The sequence below is a fragment of the Gallus gallus genome, chromosome 13, assembly GCF_016699485.2.
Source record: "Gallus gallus isolate bGalGal1 chromosome 13, bGalGal1.mat.broiler.GRCg7b, whole genome shotgun sequence".
Taxonomy (NCBI): domain Eukaryota; kingdom Metazoa; phylum Chordata; class Aves; order Galliformes; family Phasianidae; genus Gallus; species Gallus gallus.
In genome coordinates this window covers 13,952,614-13,977,806 of record NC_052544.1, presented here as the reverse complement: position 1 = coordinate 13,977,806, position 25,193 = coordinate 13,952,614, and the positions used below count along the sequence as shown (strand labels likewise).

Below are 25,193 nucleotides of genomic sequence, written 5' to 3'. Positions count from 1 at the left end.
AACCAAAGGGAAATCTGTGGGAATTACTGCTGTGGAACAAGTCTTTTCCCAAAACAAGCCACATTCAAATCCTTCCATAGGCATCTATTCAAAGGTGGGGGAGACCATGAGTTCCACACTGTAGTTTACAAGTCACAGAAGGAAATCATATTGTCACATCAAAGAGGTACACCACAATCCCATTTCCAGTCCTGATAAGTAACACTGCAAATCACAGTGCATAGCAGTATTAGCTGACAGAAGAGCACCAGCAGCTTTCTGCATTACCCTTCTAAAAATCTTTTTATTTATCATCTTTTCCAAGAAGGAACACAAGTTTACGAGCTACCCAGTGAACCAGGACTTTAGCAATGTGAAATGAAATAGCAAACATGCCACTAATGAGATTTCATCTACCGATATCCACTTCAGTTTCTCACTGCTGCACACAACAAATACAGAAGCAGAACTTAACATGCTTCTCTGGACAGAAGCTTCCAAATATTGCTTCCTGCAGAAGACTATTCATTGCCTTATAGGAAAGGCATCAGCACTCAGCCTCTGCTCACCGATTATCCAGATAACCACCCAGTGTTCAAAGCTTCAAAATCATGTAGAAGCAGCTTCACACTGCTGCACGTGATCCCATGGTTCAGCACTTACTAAATGCAACATAAACCCTACCGTGAAGAAACGATACTGACACGAATAAACTCAACAGAAAACCAAAAACATGACTTTTAATAAGCAAAACAAAGCGTAGCACTTGAAAAGAAGTACTAACCAACAATGAGAGATGAACAGAACTCCTGTGGATTGTGATGTTAAAGAGCATGGAACTCTGACACAGCTACCTTTTGAGGTTGCTTTATTAGGAAAGTGCCACAAGACACTCTTACTAGTCAAGTTACAGACTTCAGCACACATAAACACAGATAAAAACACATAGGAATTAAATAGTGGTCTTTACTCTTAAAAATAAGTACCTCCATCAAAAATAGTTTTTACCTTGAGAAAGTTGCATCAAATGTATGTGCAAACTGCCTGGGATAACTGGCTCTGGAAGTTCCTGAAGAAAAAATCTAAGAAGGCTAATAGCTGAGGGTACATCTGCTTCTTTAACCAGGTCCACATCCTCTCCATTATCATATCGTTGCCGAAGCCACTCCACTGTCTCAGCGTTCCCATTGACTTGAAAAAGTCCTTCTTGTTCCAGACCCCCTAAGTTAGAAGGAAGTGGCAAAAATAAATTTTAAGATTTGGTATGGATAAAATTATCAGAAACTACTGATAATCAGATACATATAATTTGCACACTGAATTAAAGGTTGTCATGACCACAGTTGGACTAACTTTTCCTAAACACATTCTTATGTCCATCTAATACAATAAGGTAAACGTTACTGGAAATGGTGTAGTTTTGGTACTGCTAAAGTTCCCTACTGGTGTAATTGCCCTTCATATCCTCCAGAAAACAGTGGTAATCAAACATACTACTGAAAAGGTGTATCACTAAAAGAAAAACATACAAAAAGAACCACAACCAATTTAACACAAGTAACTAAAAATAAACGCTAGTCAAAAACCAGTCTGTTTTGCAGAAATGACAGATAAGTATATTATTTAAAAGACAGTAAGATAATACATACCATGTTCCTCAATATAGTCCACTACGTGGCGGACTATGAATGGAACCTCATTGTCTGGTTGCCCTTCTTGCTGCAGCTCATCAAGTGGAATTCCAAATATTTTGTTAGCAAGAACAGAGTTGCAGTTACTCAAGGAAGGGGAGGAGCTCTTCCTCATATCTTTTTGCAGCCAAAAATCAAAGCTGTCTTTTCTGTCAAAGAAGAAGAATTATAATAGAAGTCGTACTTCATTGTACAGTGTTGAGTGTATTGATCTGTAACACGGTGCATTTTAATTACCAAATGCAAATACACTGTAGTTTCAATCAGTCTGGGCACCGATTTAATGAAAAGTTCTGTAATGACTCCAAATACAGATAACCAGACGAGTCACAACTGATGACGTGTTCTGATCAGTTCTCAGCAGAGTACTCAGAAGAACACAGCAGCAAAAGAAATTCATCTGGTTTCCAATACCATGCTATAACTTGAGGATCTTCTAACGTACCATTGGAGAGCCACATTCTTCAGTATATTGACTGTATTTATCAGTCAGGCTTTGAAAATGACCCTCAAAAGACACTCAAGAGGAAATGAAAACAGTGGATAATTCCAAACCGAAACCACAAGGTTAAGTGACATGAGAAGTAAATATTTGGTGATACAAAATTAGATGCAATCAGCATCCTGCAGATTTGGCATTTTTTGATCTACGCAACAAAATTTTCAACACTTGTATCAAATTCAAAATTTCACTGAACAGAAAACAGTTTCCAGATGCTCAGTGATAACATTCTCCTCATCATGCAGAAGCTCAAGCATTACTTGCAAGTCTCTGCTTGATACAGAACATAGATAGATAAAAGCATTACCAAAGGCAGTATAAGTTACTCAGTTAAATTGTAATCCTCTCAAAACAAAGAATAATAGCAAAGGAAAAAAGTGTTCTTCCAAAGTAAGTGAACACCATATTTGTTTAAACACAAGCGAACATTTCCTTAAAGGCTGGTAGGTAGAATATGAAGCACGTGCTGTTAGACAAAGCATGGCAAATAAACACTTTGCTAATGGATTGACAAACTCTAACATATTAGAACAACTGAGATCCATATTTAAAAAATAGGTCTGAGTAAAACAGTTGAAGAAGCATACCTCAGAGTACTTAAACAGCCGAGTTTGAAAAATGTTTTCTGCGCCAGCTGCCCTCACTGACCAAGCATTCTTTTGTCATTTATGGTTGTTTAAGATTATGGCAAAAGATCAGCCTGTAGTTCCTCATTGAAGAATAGCAGAACTCTATCAGTACTTCAGCAGTTAATCTGAAAAGAAGGAAATCATCATCAGACTGTAACGTTTTCAACAGTTTTAAACTCGGTTACAAGTCTAAACAACACATCTAAGGAATTCTCCTCATCAAATCAACAGTCTTGCTCTGAACATAAAAATTAATGATCACAATTAGCATGTGTCATGCAATAGCATGCAGAAAAGCAAGTTCCCCTTTTTCATTTAGGAGTTAACCAACTTTAAAGCAAAAGTTAGCATGGGACATCTTGGTCGTAACAATTATGAAATGGAATTCTGTCTTTTCCAGACTCATTCATTCTTCTCCCTAATTAGGTTAGACACAGACAGGTGTGTTTTAAAGTACTTACCGTAATAAAACATTAACAGCTAAGCACTGCTTTAGCACACTGACTTCAAACCTAGGCCAGTGTTCATCAGCACAGATCTTTTCTATAAAATTCAATATGTGCCCTTGTTGCCTGTTTAAATTTCAGATGACTGCCAGGTTCAAATACAAGCAGCAACTTCCCCAAAGTCACATTCCCTAGAGCCACCCATATTTTCACCACCGTTCAGAATCCAGTGCACCCGGATGCTGCTCACATTCTCAGTTCTTAAGATGGCTGTGGGTCACAGTAACAGCTCTTTTGGTTTTCTGTGGTATTAAAAATTTAGATTGTAGCTTCACAGCAACAGTGGAGATTCTCAAACATCAAACGGCCATCTCACTCTTCTTCTCACACATTGCACGGTCTAATCAAACTCAAGTAACTAAAGATGTGACTGGACAGCCAAGCAAAGCCACTGACATACACAGGTACACACAAAGACTACACGCATCTCCAAAGCTAAGCAAGAAAATGCCCTTCCCTACCTTTAAAGCACATGCAGTGAAACCTTACTGTTTCAGACTTTGAGATCAATACAGGAATCCATCTGACCGACTTTTTAGAAGTACCCTCCCCTCTCTTTATTCCCACACATCGGCTCTTGCTTGTAATCCAAATCAGAACAAATTAATTTCATCTTCACCTTCAAAGTTCGTACAACTGGATGCTCTCATTTCAGCACCAAAATGCCAAGTCCAACCATTAGGAATCCAGTTTCCTCCCTGCTCTTAGTAGGTAACACTAACACTTCCCTGCTTCCCAAACTACACCCACATTTTGGAGGAGTTTGCCATACAAGACTGCTTTGTCACCATCCTCAACAGTTTTTGCAGTAAGGCCTACAGGTATGGAAATCTTTGCTGATCAAAGCAAGCAGTACTGGCCAAAGTTAACCCCTGTTGTCATCTCTATCACCCCACATTATGCAAAGGTTGTAAATCTGTTATATGCCTTACATACATGGATCCTGGCCTGAGATCCAGACTCCAGCTGTGCTGACAACAGAAAATGAAGAGTGATATTCCAGTCAACAAGCTTTACTATTTCACCAATCATCTTCCAATCTGTCACTGGGTGTTCTTGGCTACTATAATCTATAATCTGACAGATTTCAGCAGTGAACGAGTTTCATTTATGACTCTGTTACATTTTTGAAGACGCTGCCCAGTCATTCTTCTTCTTATTTTGGTGTACTAAGCGTTAGTCAGCATAATCTTGGCGTCCAAGTAGATTTTAATCAATGCCCAGACATCGTGTGATTTTCAAATACGGAGCTGCAACCACTCACTGTTCTCACGTCCTCCTCAGGTGAGTCTGCCCACAATGAGCCAGGAAGGCTCCTATTAGCCAGGATTACCCCAGCTGCAGGGCTAATGGCAGCTGGGAAAGTCCTTTGATGGATGTGCCACAATGCTTCAGGCTGCCTCGCTAAAACAAACAAACAAACAAAGCCTCAAAACCAACATCACCTAATAAAAAGAGCAAATTAGAAGAAACCGCTCTGTTATACCGCAGCACCAAACGAACGGCACAGAGCTCCAGCTCTCATACTGAGGAGAACTGTGCATAGTTAGCACAGGAACATAAGCCATTTTTCGCTACACAGACAGGCTTCCCAAGTGGTAATTTCACTCAGGAGACACAGAAAAGACAGAAAAATTAAAGACTTTAACCAGCTTGGCAATGTAACAGTGAACCGTTACAGTGAAGTTCAAACAGCCTGGATGTGTCACTTTCTAGAGCAAATCCAGATTTACAAGCCAAGTTTATACTTCAAACCAAGCTGTATATGTATATACGTATGTACATCATCACCTAGGTGAATCAGGGAGAGCCCGACTTCCACCCTCACCAATGCACACATCCTCTCACACGTTCACTCAACAGACCACAGGCACTGCGTTCTTTTCAGCACGTTTGGCTTTGGCTGCAATATTTGACATTCACTACCACTGGAAAAAGTGAGATGTTTAAAAAGCAAGAGTTAATGAAAATCAGATTAAGTTCTCTCTCCTTTTATTTCCACCATTCTACAAATGAAGGACAGGCTCAGAAACTGTCAGTAATTAAATACACATCCATGCTTTGAATCAGGATGTACATCTCCATGAAGATAAGTCTGAAAACCAGGATATGACTTCTGCCCTTCAGTACTTCTAGAGTCTGTATGGAGCATCTACAAATACCAAGCAGTACTGAGCCCTTTTGTCCTTCCCTTTTAAGTACCACAACCAAGCATTTCAGCAACCCGCAGCTGATCCATTCCAATATCTCTACTTCTACATGTTACTCAGAGCTTTCAGGATAAGTGCTTTCCCCCAGGTCACAACCTACATGCTTCACAAGTCCTACTGAAAAACAGTAATACAAAAATAGGATAAAAAATAGATATATATAAAACCCAACTGCTTTGTGCTTGATTAGAAGTTTTTGGTTGCAGCTCTCAGCCTCCCTCCCAGTAGTACTGCAGATGTTCACATGGATACCCACAGCTCACAATAATGCTCTGCAGAAGACCAAGAACACCCTTCTTGTTGCCACATACTATTCCAGAAGTTTAAAAGAGCACATCTCCCATGCAACATCCTGAGCTTAAACAGCTGAAGTATGAGAGAAGGCAGTTTCATACAGTATTGCATACTTCACTGCTATCATCTATTTTATATTGTTAAATAAATATATGTATATTTTTAACAAAGTAAGCACTTCATAGAGTCTGCTGGGAAAACAGCACAAAGAGTCTCATTTTGCCATCATAACAGCATTCACTTATCTTGGCAAGTGAAGAAGTATTCACACCCACACACAAAATGCCACTAAGGAAAATACAGCCTATGTGGCTAACTGTCAATATCTGAGCAATATGCATGCAAGTTCAGGTTTAAGTTTGGTTCAGTTTTTACATCTCCGGCTGAAATACAAATGACCAGGTGTCATTTCAACTTAAAGCCCCTCCATCTTTCCTTAAAATAAAGGAATGAAAAACAAGAAGCAGAAATAAAACACACAACAAAGAAGGCCAGAAACTGAAACTGTGCTACAGGAATGAAAACACTTATTCTGCATTTAGAGTTTGTGCCACAAATCTCAACTACGTAAGCCATTCTTTAGCTGCTTTATTTCTTTATCAAGCACTTCATGTTTTGTTTTTCAGATGATGTGAAGCCAACAGCAACTGCAGATCTGCTCTGCTTTACAAGGCTGCCCTATAGCTGAGCATGGCACCAGCACTCTTCCCTTTGCTCTTAGGTTTTATCAAGAGCAAAGGAAACTGATAACATTTCCCCTTAGTGCCACAATGACACCAACTGACACTAACTGACGATCTCTATGTCATTCATATATTCATATTTGTTGGCATTCCCAAAGGACGAAATGTCTGGGGGCAGAAGAGCTGGTGTTCTACTGATTCTCAGATGCTGCTTGGCTAACAAGTTCAAACAGAAAATCTTGCTCGTTTGAATTAATTCTGTCAGAGCTGAAATGATGGCAGGTGGAGGCAGGAGAAACAGCTTGGGGAAGAGAGGAGAGCAAAGAAAAACAAGCTTTAGACAAACAAACAGAACAGCCACCAGCTCAGGACACAGAAAAGGACAAACACCACTTGTCTCAAGAGCACAGTTAAAAGCATGTTGAGAGCTGTGTAAGTGCTTGAGTATAAATAGATACAGAATATCCTCTGCATAAAATGAGCTTCCCCTCTTAAAGCCGCTCTTAACTGCTTAACGTATTTCAGGACTCAAAACTTATTTGAAGAAATGTTTTACAACCAGGCAGATCAGGTTAAAACAGATTCTTAAAACCAGATCTCCTCTTTTGGACCATCGGCAACATCAGCTTTTGAATGGCATTTCAGTCATGCAATCAGCAAGCAGACAACTGGGCTCAGACAGCTCAGCACGACAGTCTTTGCACAGCACTGTTTCCAAGCCCCATTGGCACAGTGGTTTTAAAACAAGCGTAGCTAGAGAATCCAACTTGGAGTGCTGGAGGAAACCCGTCCAAATAGCCAAATAGTTCTTGTTTCCTGGGAATACAGGAGCAACCCCTCCAACATGCGAATCAGAATCACTCAGATTCCATCTACACGTTCTTACTATGGAAGAGGGTCAAGGAGGCAACTCATGGAAGCTCTTCTAAAGGAGATACTAATAAAATGAATGGGATTTTGGAGTTTATTTACAAAATTCACAGGTTATGAAGCCATGTACTGATTTGCATTAAAATTCATTCAATTTTAATCTGCAATCTCAGCAGACAGAACCGGACCACACCGCCTCTAAAAAAGCCCATCATCAATATGGATCTTCAGGAGAGGCACAGCCCAGCATCTGCAAACAGGGACAAGCATTAGCTGGACTAAATGCAATGATTAGGAAGAAAACCTAAGAAACGTCAGACTTTAAGCTGCAAATGAAGCAGTTGGCATCAATAAAGCACTGCACGCAGTGACTGATTTAAGCAACAGTCAAAAAGAGTTTACATTTTCGAAAGAGAAAGCAGAGCTCACCGATTGCTGATTTTCCAGAGTGTTCTGATACACAGATAGAGCAGTATCTATCACTTCCTAGATAAAACCCAAAGGCTTTTTAGCTGCATAACAGCAATTCCTGATCGTTCTCTAATGATATTTGCACACACAAAACCAACCCTGAATATCAGGTACCAGAAGACAGCAGCTATCTGCTTGCTGCATGACACCCACTGCCAGATTTGCTCTCAGCTGCTGCTGCCAATGCACACGTGCAGAATTCTAAAGAATCGCCCTGCTCACACAGATCCCATCACATTCTTAACAACAGCAGTTAATAAATAAAAGGCTTTTGTATCTTGTGCAACAGCTCGTGATATTCATCCTACCCACCTCCCCCCAAAGCCTGACTTATTCCACTCACATATACTTACATCAGATAATGCAGAAGTTCAGTGCAGCAGCACTACAGCAAGGTAGCACACAGGAAGAAGTTATCAATAGAACTATGCAACTTGAGAAGGTCACATTATAAAACCGAAGGAGCTGAACAATTATCACTGCTGTAATGACAGACTTTGGGACAGAAGACAAACTACCACAGAGACACCAAAAAAACCCCAAACTATAAATATATAATGCAGCTAATTTATTATACATAAGTTATCCTGTTACACCTAAAATCATCAGCTTGTTGCTTCCCCTCTCGAATAGGTAAGCAGAAACACACTTTGGAACTCAGTACATTACAAAACATAATACAAAGCCCATTTGCTACAGAAACACTGCCTCTGTCATAACCACAACCAGGTGCCATCAAAATAAAGGACAGCCTCAGTATCCCTGCTGGGGGAGGAAGGCTTTCCAATGAAGAGCTCCATTCTGCAGCAATGACTGTTTGAGTTACAGGGGGGAATAAAGGACTGATAATGCTTCATATAAGGCAACCAATGCTTCTTGCAACTTGTCAATGACCAAACTTAAAGATATCCCAAAGATATCACAGAAATCACAAGGTTAGAAGATGTACTGCAGAGCAAAACTAAATAAAGTCACCTGATGACATTAAAAGTGAAATTCAGCAACAAAGGGAGACAAAAAAAAAAAAAAGAATTTTCCAACAGACAGACTCAGAAAGAGAGCACAGAGGAAGAAAGAACCACATGAATAGGATTCTAGCTCTCATTCTTCCAGCTTTGTCCAGGTGTTATCAGTCCATACAGCCCAGCACAAATTCTAACGCGCTGCAGGGGAGGCAGAACAGAAGGGATGTAAATGGAGAGCAGCTCACGGGGTTGGAACCCACCACGCTCTGCTCTATGGTGGCCCCAGCCCAGCACCCCAACCAACAAGCACACGTGGGAATGCACGTCTTCTGCCACGGGAAAGGGAAAAAAGCCACACACTCTTCTACATGAGTTCAGCCACTGCCTTGGTTACAAGCTGTTTGAACACAGCCATAACACATTATCTTCCTTTTAAGCTCAGTGTTGTCTTAAAAGAAGAAAACTGGGACAAATAAATTCAATGAAAGGTTGTTTCCACACACTCACAGGTGAGAAACCATAAGAGCAGTTGCCATTATTGTAAAAGGACTATTCATTTCACTATAATCAGAATAGCGTTCACACCCAGCTTCAAACAGCATCCATTTCAGCACTGAATGACCCCACCCACACGTCGCAAACACAACAGGTTTTCAGCACAGCACTCCCCATCTGAGCTCTGCTTTTTAAGGATTCAAATCACAACAGTTCTCCAAAAAGAAAACAAGAACACGTACCTGGAGGTGCAATAAAAGTCATGTTACTCTTCAGAATACACTGATTTTATCCAAACTGACTGAGCTCTCCCAAATCCCAGTAGCTGGCTGGGAAGTCAGTACAGAACTACAGAGCCAAACCCAGATTTGCTGAAGCAGACAGCTGTCATTATCCTCAAATAAAGTTTTCCTGCAGGTAAACTTACAGCTAAATAATGCAGTCAGCAAGAGACTCACAAACAGGAGAGTTGACTAACTCCTCAGGGAGCAGTGCAAAGCTTCGGTCTTCTGCCTGAGTAGAGCTCTGACGTGAGATGTATGGCCGCTCTGCTGAAAAGCTCACATGTTACAAGTAACAAATCTCACATTCTTCAAAGAGGATAATTTGAAGAAATATCTCCTTCAATTCTCTATTTCTTGCTCCAACTATTCCAGCAAACACATAACTGAGTAACAATACAAGAAACAGCTGGAAGCCTTACAGTCTCCCACCCTCACAGATCCAAACGCCGAATGCCTTGCAAAAAGTAACCCACCCTCCTCCCAGTGGCTACTGGATTTTTGCTGTGTGCTCACGCAGCAGCACAAGTAGCATGGTGTTATGCACAGACCTGAAGGACGACTTAAAGGCATTCTCTCACCAGCCTCACTTCCTCTTCCTTAGAGCTGCTGCTTCTTTCAGAGAAGGAAAAAAGAAAACAGAAACCACCACCTCAGACTTGGCAGGTTTTACTGACTTTCTAACGAGCCCTACAGGAGTGCATCGCTGCTGAGCTATGAACGTTTGACCAGAGATCAGAAGGTTGAATATTAGAAAAAGGAGCAAAGAAAACTTCCAAGCAGAGCAGAGGCATTCACAAAACTCGTGAACGTAACGTTTCTCCAGCCTCACCTGCCTTTGCCAACATGCTGTTCTGTACGTTACAAAGAGAAGCATTACTGCTGGCACAACTCTCGTATCAGGAGCCATACAGGACAAATATTAAATCAGTTATTTTAATGAGCTCTTAGTGGGTCCTGCAACATTACCAACAACATGTGCAGAAGACTTCCAACTGTGTAAGAGTTTGGGGACCAAAACAATCATTTTCCTAACTCAGAAATGGGGGCACTGTTTGTGTCAGAATTTGCAAGCACTATAAATAATCAGGACTTCTTCTTGGGAAAATTCTTTGAACACAAACACAGAGCACCCTACTTGACTGATCTTCCATAAGTAACATTTTAACTGTCCAGTAAAATGCTATCAGAACAATGAGGTATTTAATTTCAATACTGTAATATTGCAAAGACCAGGAAGGGACCTCTGGTGTGAGGTAGCATACAAAATATTCTAAATATCCCAATCTAAATATCTCTGAATTTATGTTGGAGAAAAAAAAAAAAAAAAAGAACACGTAAAGCAAATTACTCATAATGAGCAGTTAAAAGAAACAACCCAGGATACACAACACAAGGGGGCCAACAGCCAATCTTTTTGTAATGCAGGCACTGGCTTCTCCCTTCCTCTTCTATGCTAGAAGACTGCATTGCATAGAAGAAAGAAAAACTTCTAACCTAAATGCTAACCCAAATGATCAACTTACTCCAGAGTCACATACTAACTATTCTGCCCCTGAAGACACTCAGGAATACAGGCCCTCAAAAAGCACAGGATTGGATATAATCAGTTTCGGTTTTTGTTTTCAAGTGGGGCAAGGCTAGAGATGAGAAATCTGGTGGTTGTGACTTTCTTCCTTCTTTTCTCTGCCTTGAGCCTGACAGTGGTTCCTTGCACAGAAGGCTCCAGGAAGACCTCACTGTGGACTTCCAGTGCTTGAACAGAGCTTACAAGCAGGAGGAAGACTGACCTTTTACACGGTCTGACAGTGATAGAAGGGGAAACAGTCTTAGGAAGAAACTCTTTACTCAGAGGGCAGCGAGGCGCAGGCACTGATGCCCATAGAGTGCGGTGCCCCATCTCTGGATGCACCCAAAGCCAGGCTGAATGGGGCCTGGGGCAGTCTGGTCTGGTAGGGGACAACTGGATGGGCTTAAGGTGCCCTCCAACCCAAGTATTCTGTGATTCTATGATTTAAGGAGGCAGACAGACCAAGGAGCTCAACAGCAAGGCAGGTCTGGTTCCAAGCTGCAGCTGCAGTGCTGGAATGGAAGAAGTCCCCCAACATAGGAGCGCTTCACGGGAAGCAGCCCTTCGGCAGCGAAAAGCATTCACACGGAGCCTACGGATCCCACGGAGCTTCCAAGAACAATGGAACGCGCACCCCTGCGGGGAGCCGGGCTCCCCGGTGAGCGCACCCACAGCGCGGCCGGGGCTGCACTGCAGCTGCTGGGACCCTCCGCATTCCCCGGCCCGGCCCGCCAGCACCGCGCTCCGGCTCCCAGCACCGCCCGGGCGCTCTCCGGCGGCAGCGCGGCCCGGGGCGGGCGCGGCACTTTGACAGCTGCCCGCGGGCGGCTCCCGCAGCTCGGCGAGCACGGAGCTCCGCGCCCCTCGCGGGCGCTGTCCAGAAGGTTCCTGAAGCCCGGACGGCCCCGGCCGCGGAACGGCGGGCCCGCCCGGCTGCTGAGGCGCGACCCCCGGCCCCCGCGCCGCGCATGCGCCCCGCGGCCCCTCACCGTTGCCGGGTGACTCGCCCTCCCCGCCGGCCTCGGCAGCGGCAGGTTCCTCCGCCTCTTCCTACCCCGGGGGCCGGCGCGGGCCTCTCCTCGCCGCTCCGCTCTCCTCGCGGGCCTCCTCCGCCTCTCCTTTCTCCTCTCTCGGTCTCCTGCCGCCGCCGTACGCCGCGGCCGCCACGCTGCCGCCCCGAGCGCCGTCCGTCCCCACAGCGGCTCCGTCGCACGAACGCGCCTCCGCCAGCGGGGGGTCCCCAACGGTAGCGGCGGCGGCTGCCGGAAGTGACGCGCTGACTGACAGGTGCAGCGCGCGCCCCCTCCCGCGGGGTCACGTGCTGCGGGGCGGGGAGGGGGCGCGGGGGGGGCGGGGCGGCGCTGGGGGCGGTGGCGGCGGTGGCTGCGGGCCGTCGGTGCGGGGCTTCGGGCCGGGCGGGGGGCGATGCGGGGACGGCCCCGCAACTCCGGGCTGTGAGATCTGTCCGGAGAACGCGGTGGGGGGGCCCGGGCCGCCCTGTTGGACGTTAGTGCCCGCGAGGCTGCGGGCAGGGCGGCCGTGGGGAGCCTCCCGCAGCGAGGACCGAGCTGCGATTCGCTGCCTTGTCGTTTTTTGCCCCTGCAGTGACTCAGACTTCCTCCTGTCGTGGCCCGCGCAGGTCCGCGCTGCCCGGAGTGTGAGCGCTGCTGCCTCCGCCCCGGGCGCCCGTTGTGCCATCGCTCCGCTCCCGCAACCGCACCAAAGCGCTTCCGGTGAATTTGCCGAATTACGGCATCGGAGCAACAGCTCCAACCGTTCCCCAGCACAGGGAAAGGAGAGGAGGGGGAAAAGGAAAGGAGAGGAAAGGGAAAAGAAAAGGAGAGGGAAGGAAAAAGGAAAGAGGAAAGGAGAAGGGAAAGAGGAAAGGAAAGGAGAGGAAAAGGGAAGGAAGAAGGGAAGGCCGCACAGACGCGGTGGACGCAGGGCAGAGGGAAGCGCTGCCCCACGAGGTTCTGTGCTGCTGTCTGTCTGCACCCACAGCACTTCCCCACTGGAGCAGCGAATAAAACTCCTCTCGTCGTGATAAAGCTTCTGAATGTGTGCTTTGCACCCACGGCTGTGTTCCCTCTGATCCGTTTAGCCTCATCAGCTACACTGAAGATACTGAATCAGAACAAGCTGGCAATCTTGTGGATGAAACGTGGGAGCGAGCGGAGTCCAGCTGGCTCTTGGGCAGATCTGTTGGCCAGCTGGCAGGAGTCAAACTGCAAGAAATCTGACACAGAAAACACGCAGAGCGAGGAGACAGACAGCAGAGGCAGGCAGGTAGGCAGGCACTGCACAGCACCCGCTGACTGCTTTCGGGTCCAGGACACTGCATTCCCTCCTCTGGCCTGGCTCTGAGTGCACCATTTCATGCCAGCTTACCCTGCCTCCCATCAAGCACACCCAGCGCTCCTTGCAGGGGGCAGACATATGCAGTTCCAGGCTGCCATTTTAGTCTCTTCTGCTCATTTTGTGTTCTCACTTCCACTTTCTGAAAGCTTGAGGACAAACTGGCAGTCGTGGTGCTTTAGCCATGTTAACCAGCAAAAACAGGAGGGAGGAAGGCAGCAATGTGGGGAGCAGCCACATGGTAGCAGCCCCAGCACAGCCATGAAAGCACCAGCTGTGCAGACCACTGCTCAGGATGGCATTGGAGCAGTGTGGCAGCTGCCCCTAGCACTCAGAGCTATCTCAGTGCATATCTTGTACTTTCTGGTAGCACTCTGTAATTTTCCCCCTAACAGGGACTGCAGCACGGCTTGCAACACCCAGCCCTGTTCAAGCAGTCTCAACAAGGAGCATGGAGCTCATACAGGCTCATCTATCCCCTCCTAGCGCGCTGGCACAGAGGCAGATGTAGCGCAGGTGCGAGGCTGCAGGCACATTGCATGACATAGGATGTCACCTACACACCAGGATCTGTGACAACGAACCGCCTTGCAGAGAGCCAATGACAAGGCCACAGCGTGGGGCTTGGAGGAGAAGGACCCATTCCCCAGCTGCTGCACAGCTCCTCAGGCCAAAGAGCTGGAGTGCCATGGTCAGCGCCTCCCCACAAGGAGAGAGCCCTTTCTACAGCTCGGTGTTCCCTCACAAGCACAGAAGCCTGGTTCCAGTGACAGCCTGGAGTCACTCCTCATCAGAAGCAAGTGAAAGAAAACTTGCCTTATCCCAAGGCTTGCATTTGTTTATCCCAAGGAAGTGTTCGTTGCTGTGCAGATTCAGTGTGAGCTGATCTATAACACCCAAATACATTCCACAGTGCCATCCCATCATTTGAAGTTTGATAGCACTGCCATGCAATTCTTCCCCTTCATACTGGGCCATTATCTCAGCAGAAGGGCACGGAAATCTGACGCGTAGCAAAGCCAGACATCATCTGCTGTAATACCTTCATATCATGTGCCAGTAGCTTTTACTTGGGGAAAAATTACCCCCACGTCAGCAAACTGTTTGCTCTTGGTTTTAATTGTCTATCTGCAAACAAATTGTTTGATACAGTCTCCTGGACATGTTTGGTCTTAAATGGATCCTATTGACGTCTTGCACAGTATTGACAAAAGAGAGTCCTTTGAACAGCAAAGAAGAATTAGCAAACAGCAATGCTTCCAGCTGGTTGCTCTGCAAAATCCTTTCCTTTCCTGTATGTTTCTTGCAGAAACAGAGTGATGTCCCCAAAAAGGGGTCTTTACTTTGTTCCCCTTTTCCAGCATTTAAAGCTTTCCTAACATTCTCTTTTACAGCACCAGCACAAGGCTCTGTGGGTGATGAAATGAAACTTCAAATGAAACTTCACAAAACTCAGCTAAACAAGTGAAGGAATCTATTTTCTGGAAACAGAAACTCCAGCACAGAGAAATACATTCATCTTTCTGAAGGCTGTCTGCCGTTACAAGACGTGTATAAGGAGTTTTGCTTTAAGCTGGGTTCAGTATCAAAGGCACGTGCTCTACAGAGATGTCAGACATTGCTACTTGGTTTTGTACCAGAGTTTTGTGATTACAGCATAAGGGTTGATTTTTTCCCATGTGTTTGGAAGATCTGTCTTTAAAGCAGAGATGTAGGAATATAGGGCAGATGTGGCTACTGAGGCTCGTTCGCATTTTAATTGCATGGTTGCAGACTTAGCAGGAGAGAATTCTTCCCTTCTTGAAATTCAAGACATTGAAAGGTTAATTCCGTCTTCTCAGTTCCATTCCTTTCCTTCTGTTCTCCTTCCCACCCCCATCTGTAGACAGCTGAGTTTGAATTTTATGCAAGCGTATATTCATCCGAAGGGAAATATCATTCAGTGTAAGCAGCAGAGAAGGAAAAAATGCACTATTGCACATTTTCATTTTTCAGTTCCAATTTGCTTTCCTCTTTATTCACCAGTTTGGGCAGCAGGCTGACAAACTCATGCCCTAAAGCGAGCTTCCACTCAAAAGTTAGCTTGAATTGAAGCTTCAATGTCCCCATCGCCTTTAAATTCCTGTGCTTTGAACCTTCCAGGATCTGCACTTGAGCTGTGGGGCTCCTGCTCGGAGCCATGGAAGAGCTGCAGTTCAGGTTAGCACAATCTGCCCGCTGCCAACACAATCGGTCTCTGCTGCTCCCGTGTTGTTTCATGGTGTGGTCGCTCACGTTCAGAGTACAACAACTGCAGAGGTGACAAATTGAGTGTACAGAGCTCAGATTAACCCTGTAATGAAGATATATCCTTAACAAGACTGAAGATGGTTTCTGGTCTTTTGTATATACTTGCAAGGAACAGCCTTAAAGTGGCCATTGGAAACACTTTAATTTGGTCAAATCCTGAAAAAAAACAGCGATTTGCTTTGGATGCTGCAGAAGGAGAGTAGCCTAATATTCTTCCTGTACATCTCAGAGAAGAAAAGCAGTGCTACAGCATTCATTTGAGCAGGCAACTGATAGCAAATGTGGAACTTATTGGTTACCACTTTCTTAGGTACTCGTCGGCCTTGAGCACAAACTGTACTGTCTGTGTGTATGGCTTACAAATAAACTCATCAGATTGGAGAATGATTCTTGGGAAAGATGATGTATGAACCCCTACACAGAGAAACACAACTTTTTACTCTGGAAATTCCTTGTAGAGATTAGCTAGAGGAGATACCAGGCTGTCTGCTGCTCTGCTTCGGTAGCCTTCCTTCCTTAGGCAGCTGAACAACGTGAGAATTCATCTTCTCTTCCACAAAACATAATGCATACTTCAGCTCTGAGGCCCCAGGCTATTGGAACTGAAAGGATGTTGCAGCACTGGTGGTAGGCATCCCTCACAGTGTCCCTGAAGTCGGGGGCACTGCGCCCTCATATCCCCGCAGCACACAGCGTAACACTGATGGAAATGGCAGGCTCACCTGCTGCCTGTTTTTCCTCTGGATAAAAATGAAAATCAGAACAGTGTTTCTCCTTTTGTTCAGGGTAAAAAGAGTGAGGACTTCAACAGCGGTTGGTTGAATGCAACAGACTGTTGGATTCCAGAGCAGTCAAACTGAGACATGCCCTCACTGAGAAGGGCCACCTCTGAGCACACTCCCAGCGCTCACCCATGACTTCTTTCTCTGCCCTACACTTTCCCTCTGCATACAAGAGGTGCTGCTGTTCCTCATGTCTAGAGACAGAAATAGACATGTATTAAAAACATGTATGTTAGTAAATAGTGTAAGTCATGCTAACCTAGCAGTTCTAGAGCAGCATTCATCACCATTTGCCCTGTGGCATGCTGTTGTGACTAATGTGTCACATGCTTCTTTCCCCACCCTTTTCTCTGGGAGAGAATCACATGCATGGACATTCTGTATTAATCTTTTCCCTTTCATAATGCACACTGTCACTGCATTTTGCATAGAGAAGGCAATACCAAAGCCAATATGTAGTGCTGGAAGACACAGTTTTGGGTCAGCTTTTCAGAAAGCTCTGTTGCACGGATCTCCATTTGGTTAAACCTTTAAAAATTCACCCCCATAGTGAAGTTTGGAAGTCAAAAAAAGAGGGGGAGAGGAGATTTCCACTCCCACCAGCTTATGTTTTCTCTTTGGGTTGTTTTCTGCTGCGATAAGACTCCTAGCATAGACTAACTCCAGAGCTAGTTGGAACACATGGGGTTGGAAAATAGAGCCAGGGCAGAAGGACTGTCCACATCGAGCCTGTCTTCTCCTCCCATCTGCAGCCACCCTTAAGGCCCAGTGTTGTAGAGGAGGAAAACACCTCCGGTAACAATCAAACATGCACTGGAGGACAAGAACCAATTGTTTACACACCAGCAATGCAGGATTACAGCAGACACTGCCAAGGAGACATCACTGCCTTCCCTACGCCCCCAGGACTCATTGTCTCTTAGCCTGGGAACCTGTCTCCGTTCCCAAACATGGATATTTTTTTTGGCAGCAAGATAGAGCAAGCAGCACAAAGGGAACTGAGAAAATCCTTCCAGTAAAGCTGTAGTCTCCTTTCTGTTCCTCTAAGGACAGAACCCTCTACGTGTAGCTTACAGCACACCCCGTCCTGCCACCCTGCTGGAAGGTGTTTGATTCCAAAAGGAATCGGGGTGCTGGCAGAACCCAGCCCAGCAATTTCAGCCTCAGAAAAATCAATCTCCTACCTTTACCACCAAAAATACCACAGCGTTTTGAAAATGAAATCACTGTTCTGTTTGAGTGGGTGTGTTACGTCGAGCCAGCTGTGTCAGCGTATTGGCTCAGCTGCAGACTCCGATCTGCACAACATCTGTTCCCCGACGCGTTGGGATGCTTTGTCCCTGTTGGTCTCACATAGAAATAGATGCAATCTGATTCTTGGTGTCGCACCCAAGAGAAAGAACCCCCCTCTTCCTGCAGTTGCCCACCTCACCTCCGTGCAGCTCGGCATCCCCCCAGTGCCTCTTGAGCCAGAGGTGAGCGCAGCATCCCGAACTGTGGGCAGTGCAGACGTGGAGATGACTGAGCCAGGCTGCACCACTGGCAGAACTCTGATCATAATGAGCACGGCCACACTGCTGCCCACAGCCCTTTAGGTGCAGACACAGCACAGACAGGTTGGCACAGTGCTGAGCTCAGCAGGACCCAGACCATCCCTGTGCAGTTCAAGCGGAGCCATGCCATGCAGATGTTCTCATGTGAAGGTGCTCTGCTCTCCTTCACCTCGTTCATCATTTTAATTTAAGTACATGTTGGAGGAAGAGGTCCTTAAATCGTGTTCTCAGTGCACGCAGATCAGACCCCAAAGCACTCTACTTAAGCCTTTGGAAAGTCCCACATCACCTTCCAGGATCTCTCCATCAACTGCATTTGTCTGTCCAAAGATCTCACAGCTGCCCAGTGGCTGTCGGAGCCACTCAGCTCCCTTAAAGTCAGTAGAGCAACCAAAGAATTCCAGCGCACTATTAATGTTACCCCAGGTTGGACACCTAAAGGCAGCCCTAGGACGTGGCTGGGGATGCCACCTTGTTCGGTTTCCCACAGAGTGTCCCAGCTAAACACAGCCGAGGGCTCCCAGCCATTACAAAGGGATTTTAAACCACATCACTCAGCACCCAGAGTTTGATTTCCTTCTGTGAGCAGGACGTGCAAACGCGGCTTCTCACAAAGCCCAGCAGGACAGTGGGTGCTTCCCAGGGACTGCATGGAGTGGGAGGCACTCCACGAGGGTTTGTAGCTGCCAAACCTGAGAACAAAGGGGAGATTCTTTGTTCCTCCCCCCAGGGCACCCACCTGGCCACCAGCTCACCGATGAGCCCTGGGTGGCAGCAGTGCCACCGCCGCTGTGCACAGAGCCATCTCCAGCCGGCAGGCGTTGGATGTCCCCCTGAACTCATCACCCACAGCCAAGCACCAGCCCTTAGGTGAACTGCAAACCTCAGCGTTGCAGAAGAAGGGCAGGAAACTCAAACGCCATCATCTTGAAAAAGGAGGAGATAAAAAAAATCAAGCCGTATTTTGGCAGTTTTCCCTGCTGGTTTCCCCATTTCCCCCTCTCGTGCATTTTCTGCAGAGGCAATCTGTCCTTTCCCTTAATGCTGAGCAATCCCAGCACAGAACTAATCAATATTAATGGTGATGGGGGGGGGAGGTGGGAGGAGAGGAGGGATTAACGTGACCTTTTTAAACACGCGCTGCCTCAGACGGTCACCGAGCAGCTGAGGAGAAAGCAGCCAGACGGTAATGCCATGTGCTTTCAGTAGCTTTGCTTTGGCTTCTTTTGATGGCTTTTTTTGTCCTGTGAATATTTACTTCTGTTGTCTCAGAGCGGATAGGGATAGAAGCAGGTTGCCTTAAGGAAGGAAAAGGTGCACGCCTGCCAGCAGCCCGTAGGCCGATCCATCCTTGGTAGAACCTCTGCTGAGCTCAGCAGAACAATGCAGTGGATGAATTTTAGCTTGAATTCCTATTAGAAACGGGAACTGGATGAGGGACGGTTTGCCTGTGTGCTTAATGCTGGTGTGCTTTGTGGGTATCTGCTACAATGGGGTCCAATCGGATGCACTGACTCGAGCATTGAGTGCGAGAGCAAACAAAGGACCCTGCGAAGCAGCCCTCCTATTGTCGGGCACAATGCACACAGCAGCTAATCTGCCCTGCTGCAAGGACCCGCTTAGGGCACTGTACTCAGAATTACAGAAAAAGCCTATTAATGAGAACAAAACCGTTATTGAAACTATTGGTGCATGTTGGATTCGTGGCTTATTGCAGAACCTCTGGGTATCAGCATTCCTCAAAGCAGCGGTTTAGGTCAGGAGGTACCGTGGGTGATTCTTTGTGAATGCGCTGTCTGTATTCAGTTCTGTTTCTATGTTCAAAATGTGACTTTTAGAAACCGACGCTAAGAAATGTATATTAAATTCTTCTCATGCCTTCCCTCTTCTGCTCCGAGAGCACCAAGCTGCGGGGAGCAGCCCCACATTGAGGTGTGAGATCCGTGCTCAGTTTGGGATAAACATTTTTACTGCATTTCTTCACTTTTGCAGCAGAATTTGCCTTGCAGATGGCTGATAGCACAGCACGAGCTAACAGAGCCGGGTCTGCTTTCCCTTTCTTTGTCAGGACCCACCATGTCTGACAAACCTGATTTTGCAGAAATCGAAACGTTTGATAAGACCAAGCTGAAGAAGACAGAAACAAGAGAGAAAAATCCACTGCCCACCAAAGAAAGTAAGTGCTGGTGGGGCTGTTTGAACTGAGAGCAGAGAGAACGTCTGCCCGTATTGCAGCTAATGTGCAAAATGAATGCTGATCAAACCCATCCCTGAGTTAGATGGGGACAATGCCAAGACTTGTGCTAAATGTTGAGTTTTCCGAAGGTAGGAGCAGCTAAAACCAACTGTGCTGCTTGTTTGAAAGTAATCTGATGGTACTGACCCTGCTAAAAGCAAAGGCAATGGGACACACCTGCACAGATGCTCAGGCAGTGTCCCAGGAGGGGTCTGGCCCCGGTTTGGCACATCAGAGCTGTGGGAATTCAGCAGCAGCAGCAGCCCATCACTGCCTGCACTGACCAGGAAACCTCCCTGAGCACAGGGCTGCAGTCCCAGGCTTTTTCCTGCCCCCATACCTGTGCTGCACCAGGATCCAGGTGCTGGCTGTAGTTCCCATTCAGTTTTGGGTGTGAAAATGGCACTTCCCTGCTCCTGGACCAGGCTTTGGGAGCAGCCTCTCTCAGAAGAGCACCACTAACCACAAAGAGAGCCATTAAATTCATATTCTATCGGACAGTTTCTACTTGGGGTGTGTCAGTGCTGGCAGCCATGGGGACACACCATTACCCCAGCAAGAAACCCGCTCTGCCCCGGTTTGTCATCCCTGCTGATGTCTGCCTGTCCTACAAGAGGAAGGTGCAACATCATGAACTGCACCTCAGTAGCCGGGCAGACACAGGAATATGTCAGCATTTTGGGGCAGTCAAATCCAGTGGGGGTTTACCACCCCTCAGCCACAGATGTCTGTGTTGCCCCCAACCCTTGGGGTGCTTATTGACAGTGCTTTTGTTCTCTGTTTTTCTGGCAGCTATTGAGCAAGAAAAGCAAAGTGAGAGCACATCCTGAACGTCAGAGAGATGCTGTGACTGCTGCTTCTCCAGTGGGGTTTGGGCTTCTGTGCTGGGTTTTGGTCTGTTGTTTCCCCTCCCTTCCACCTTCCCCTCAGTGCTCGTTATCCATTTCATTTAGCAAACCCTCCTTTCATGTTCCCAGGAAGAAGTTTGTTTTGTATTTGTTGAAGACAATTTGTATTCTTCAAATGGAAATTCTAAGTTCTGTACCACCCCCATCATTTGGAAAAAAAAAAAACCAACAACCCACCAACTGCATAAAAATGTTTTCCTAACCCTCACAACGAACAAGTTTCTTCCATCCAGCTGTGTCTGAGACTTTACAAATAGGAGTTGCTGTGTAAATCCTCCAACAAGGGTAGCTGTGACTGCGGTCAGCAGCTCTGCTCTGCAGCACAGGGGATGTGCTGAGCCAGGGGTGTGATGGCGTCTGCCTTCATCTGACCACATCAAATGCAACAGGGCATTTCAGGGGAGCTCCAAAGAGCAAAGCTTACATTCTAACAACCCTTACCTGTGGAGAAGGGCATGAATAAGACAGGAAGCTGTCAGCCTGTTCAGTCCTATCCAATAGCAGGTTGGAGGTCTCCAAGACAAACTGATGGCTGGGCTGAGGAAGGACTCCAATTAGGAGCTCAGGTGGGAATGGCTGCAGCTCTCTCATCGGCATTCTGCCCTCGTTAGCCCATCAAGATCCAGTCAGCCTCAGTACAGCTCTTTGCCCACCTGATAGCAAGCAATATGAGAACGCTCAAAGGTCTCTGGGGCAGTGAAGAAAATAAATTCATTATAAAATGATTACTGCATCGATTCTGTGGGACACGAGACACCTTGGGCAGCAAACAGGCATGCAACAAACCCTCAGAGCAGACGAGGTATCCTTAAGTCTTCATTACTGGTGGTGCAGAAACACCCTCTCTGGGCTGGGGAGAGCTCAGCAGAAGTCTGCTCTGCTCCCACTCTGCTCTCAGTTATGTGCTATCATGTTAGCTCTGGAATTAGTTTGCAGTCACATCAGGGATATACATGATTGATTTGGGCAGATACACTGCTGCCACCAGGGCTGCAGCCTGGTCCCACCTGCACAGGGAAAGGGGATAACCGAGTGTGCCTCCCCTCAGCAGGGACGCCGTGCTTATAGCTGGGGGAAGCCCACCTGGCCTACAGGCTCCAGGGAACAGGAACGAATGGTTGACATGGAGGGCTCTTATTACTCAGGAGCTGTTTGACAGCTGACACTGAAAGCAAATCACAGGATCTGTAATTAAACAAAAAGAGCAGAGCCACAAAATGGGCAACTTTCCCTAGCAATGCAGGGTAGATGGTGACCAAGAGACCAAGGGGAGTGTGTTACGTGCAGGGCTGGTAACTTCAGGCCTTCATTCACTTCAGCGTTATCCAAAGGGCTAACACTGCAATTTGGGTCACTACTTACCAGTTCAACTCTGCTGCTGCTACTTTCTTATTTTGAGCAAGTTTGTTCTCCTTCGAGGACCTCCTTCCCTTCACACCTCACTTAAATGGGGGGAGGGGGCTGCTGTGCTTCCACCCAAGGGCTGGGAGCTTGGCCTTGGCCAAATACCTGTTGTGATGGCAGCCTGCAGGCGGAGTCAGCATTCAGAGCCGGTACCGAGAGAACAGCCCCTGCTGGCAGCCCGCACTGCTAAGAGCATTCAGACAGATTAACCACTGCTTTCCTGTGCCACAGTTCTGGCAACCGGCACACACCACGACCACGCTCAGCATGTGAGCCCAAAGACTAAACTTGCTTTATTTTCTTGTGCCAGGAGACAGCATTCTGCTCCGCACGACAATCTCCCTCGTTCCCTGCCAGCTCGGAGCATCTGCCAACTTGCTCAGCACAATGAGTTATAAATCACCCAAAACTCTGCGTGCAGCGGAGCCGATGGGAAGCACCCACACCCCCCAGATCCCAACGTCTGTGCTGTGCTCTCAGGCAGCGGGAAGGGAAACAAGGTCTGGCCAAAGCAAGAAAACAATAGAGATATTCTCCTCTTTGCTTGCCCAGAAGCCAAGGATTAGCAGTGCTGCTCTGAGGACAGAGGCGAGAGGCCAGAGCAGCCTGCAGCACCAGAGGCACCAGGTTTGTCCCAGCTGTTGCTGCCCCAGGCTCACTCTGCTTCCATGAGACCTCTTCCCAGCCGAGCTATTTGCACTTAGCAGCCTGAACTGTAAACTCAAAGTCTTAGCACTTCTATTTGTGTGACTTACCCATCTAGGAAGGCTTTGGGGCCAAGGACAGCATCAGCCCAGCTCCCCAGCCCTGGGCTGCAAAGCTCTCCAAGTTACAGCAGAGCTCACAGCAGCTGCACGCCAGAAAAAGCTCTGCAAGGATCGAGGTCACAGCTCACCCAGCACAGATATTGCAGGCTGGCATGTTTGGAGACTGCTTCTTCCACCACCAGCAGCTCAAAGAGGCTTGAAGTTGAAGGCACGCAGTCACAGACCCCGGGTTTGAGGAGTGTCCTCCCGTGCTGCAGTGTGAAGTCACTGCATCAGGAGATGAAGATTCAAGAAGAGGAGGGCCAGGTCTGGCCCTCAGTTACCACAATCAAACAGCATTACAGCCCTTATCTGCAGGGCAGGCTGAGGGCACAGACCAGGAAGTTGCTAATTACCTGAGGCCCAGACAGAGTGAATGCTGATCATTCCAGCCACTCTGCTGGGGAAGTGTTTCCTGCCAACCACACCGAGCACCTCAGGTGCCCCTAAGAAACATCTTAAACTGCTCCAGACCCCCCATCCACAGACAGGCTCACTGACAGCACCCACTCCTGGTGCCCAGACCTTCTGCAGCTTTCTGCAGGCAGGAGCTCACCTGGGCCACCTCACCCACCTCCAGGTGGGGAACTTAAGGCTTGGGGCTGATTAGCTAAAGAGCAACAGGCCTTTGCTGTTCGGATGCTTTACATAATGAGACAGTACCTTAGGGATCCTCCAAAGGAAAAAACGCCTTGGTGCTAATCCCATCACAGGAAAAAAAAGAATCATATACAGACAAACACCAGCATTCCTGGCACTGCCATAGAGCCAGCCTTGTCCCCCTGCCCCTGTGAGTCACTGCTAATTGTTCTGCACAGCCACATCCAGCCCTGGCTGAACAGAGGAGATCTGCATTCCTGTTGTTACTATACAGAAGATGCTTGATTAAGCAAGGCTCGTTAGGCAGGTGTTTGATAACAGGGAAAGGCAGGAAGGACAAACCCTGAACCTGTTTTCAGTTTAAGCTCAGCTACAAACCATAGGGGAATCCTGATGACTCCAATCCCAAAATACACTTCCCCCCCCCTCATTATTTTTCCATGTGGTGGCTGAGGTGTCTGACAGCACAATGCCCACAACGGGCTCAAGGAGCTTTGGGAAAATAGTCCTTTGTGCCTCTGCTCCATCACTGGGCTCCTGGCCTGACAGAGACCTCTCCTACTACTGGAGGAAGAGGAGAGAGGAAAGCAGGGGACGTGTGAGGGCGTGAGCACAGTGACACAATGTCAGCAGGGTCTGAACTGCAGCTGTGTGGGAAGAAAGATAGAAGGGAGCTGAAAGCACAGCCGAGGAGGTGCCTGGTGTGGCCAAAACCCAACTCAGAAGCAGCATGGGCAGCTCTCCTGCCTCTGTCCACCTCACTCATTGTCCTCCCAAAACCACAGGATGAAAATAACGGCTCCTAGAAAGCACTGACCCGGCAGTGCAGAGCTCCTCCTCAGCCAGGCACGGGCAGCCGCAGTCCCACAGTGTGCTGCACACCCTGCACCCAGCACAGGGCATGGAGGAGCAGATGTTCATGTGCAGGTGTGCTCTCCTGATCCAACCCGATCCAATGTGTGGATGGGGGAGCAAAAGGGCGTTCCCAGCCCCTGTGCTCAGAGAGGCACGTGCAGACGGGGCCCTGTAGGGCTCCAGCAGCAGGCACTGAACAGAATGAAGGAGGATTTCACAACAAACCATCTGAGGCATCTGAAGCCAATCGCACAAATTC

At 47.2% G+C, this 25,193-nt stretch overlaps 2 protein-coding genes across 5 annotated transcripts in view; one reads left to right on the top strand and one right to left on the bottom strand.

Annotated features, from left to right (window-relative positions):
- The window catches only part of FAM13B (family with sequence similarity 13, member B), a 40,688-nt gene extending 28,350 nt beyond the window's left edge, over positions 1-12,338 (bottom strand). Inside the window, 4 exon segments of the mRNA NM_001277745.1 lie at positions 988-1,200; positions 1,629-1,819; positions 2,760-2,926; positions 12,136-12,338. Of these exon segments, the coding sequence (NP_001264674.1) occupies positions 988-1,200; positions 1,629-1,785 (370 nt within the window). The 5' untranslated portion in view covers positions 1,786-1,819; positions 2,760-2,926; positions 12,136-12,338.
- Positions 12,158-21,994, top strand: TMSB4Y (thymosin beta 4, Y-linked). 4 transcript variants are annotated; one of them, XM_040647226.2, is made up of 4 exons: positions 12,299-13,432; positions 16,576-16,747; positions 20,194-20,301; positions 21,154-21,994. In XM_040647226.2, exons 3-4 carry the CDS (start codon positions 20,202-20,204, stop codon positions 21,189-21,191), a joined length of 138 nt encoding a protein of 45 aa, XP_040503160.1. In that variant the 5' UTR covers positions 12,299-13,432; positions 16,576-16,747; positions 20,194-20,201; the 3' UTR covers positions 21,192-21,994. The 4 variants fall into 4 exon arrangements, with proteins under 4 accessions (XP_015149436.1, XP_040503160.1, XP_001234312.1 ...); XM_015293950.4 differs by lacking the exon at positions 16,576-16,747 and having other exon boundaries at positions 12,158-12,433; XM_001234311.6 differs by lacking the exon at positions 16,576-16,747.
- Positions 21,995-25,193: the final 3,199 nt, after the last annotated feature.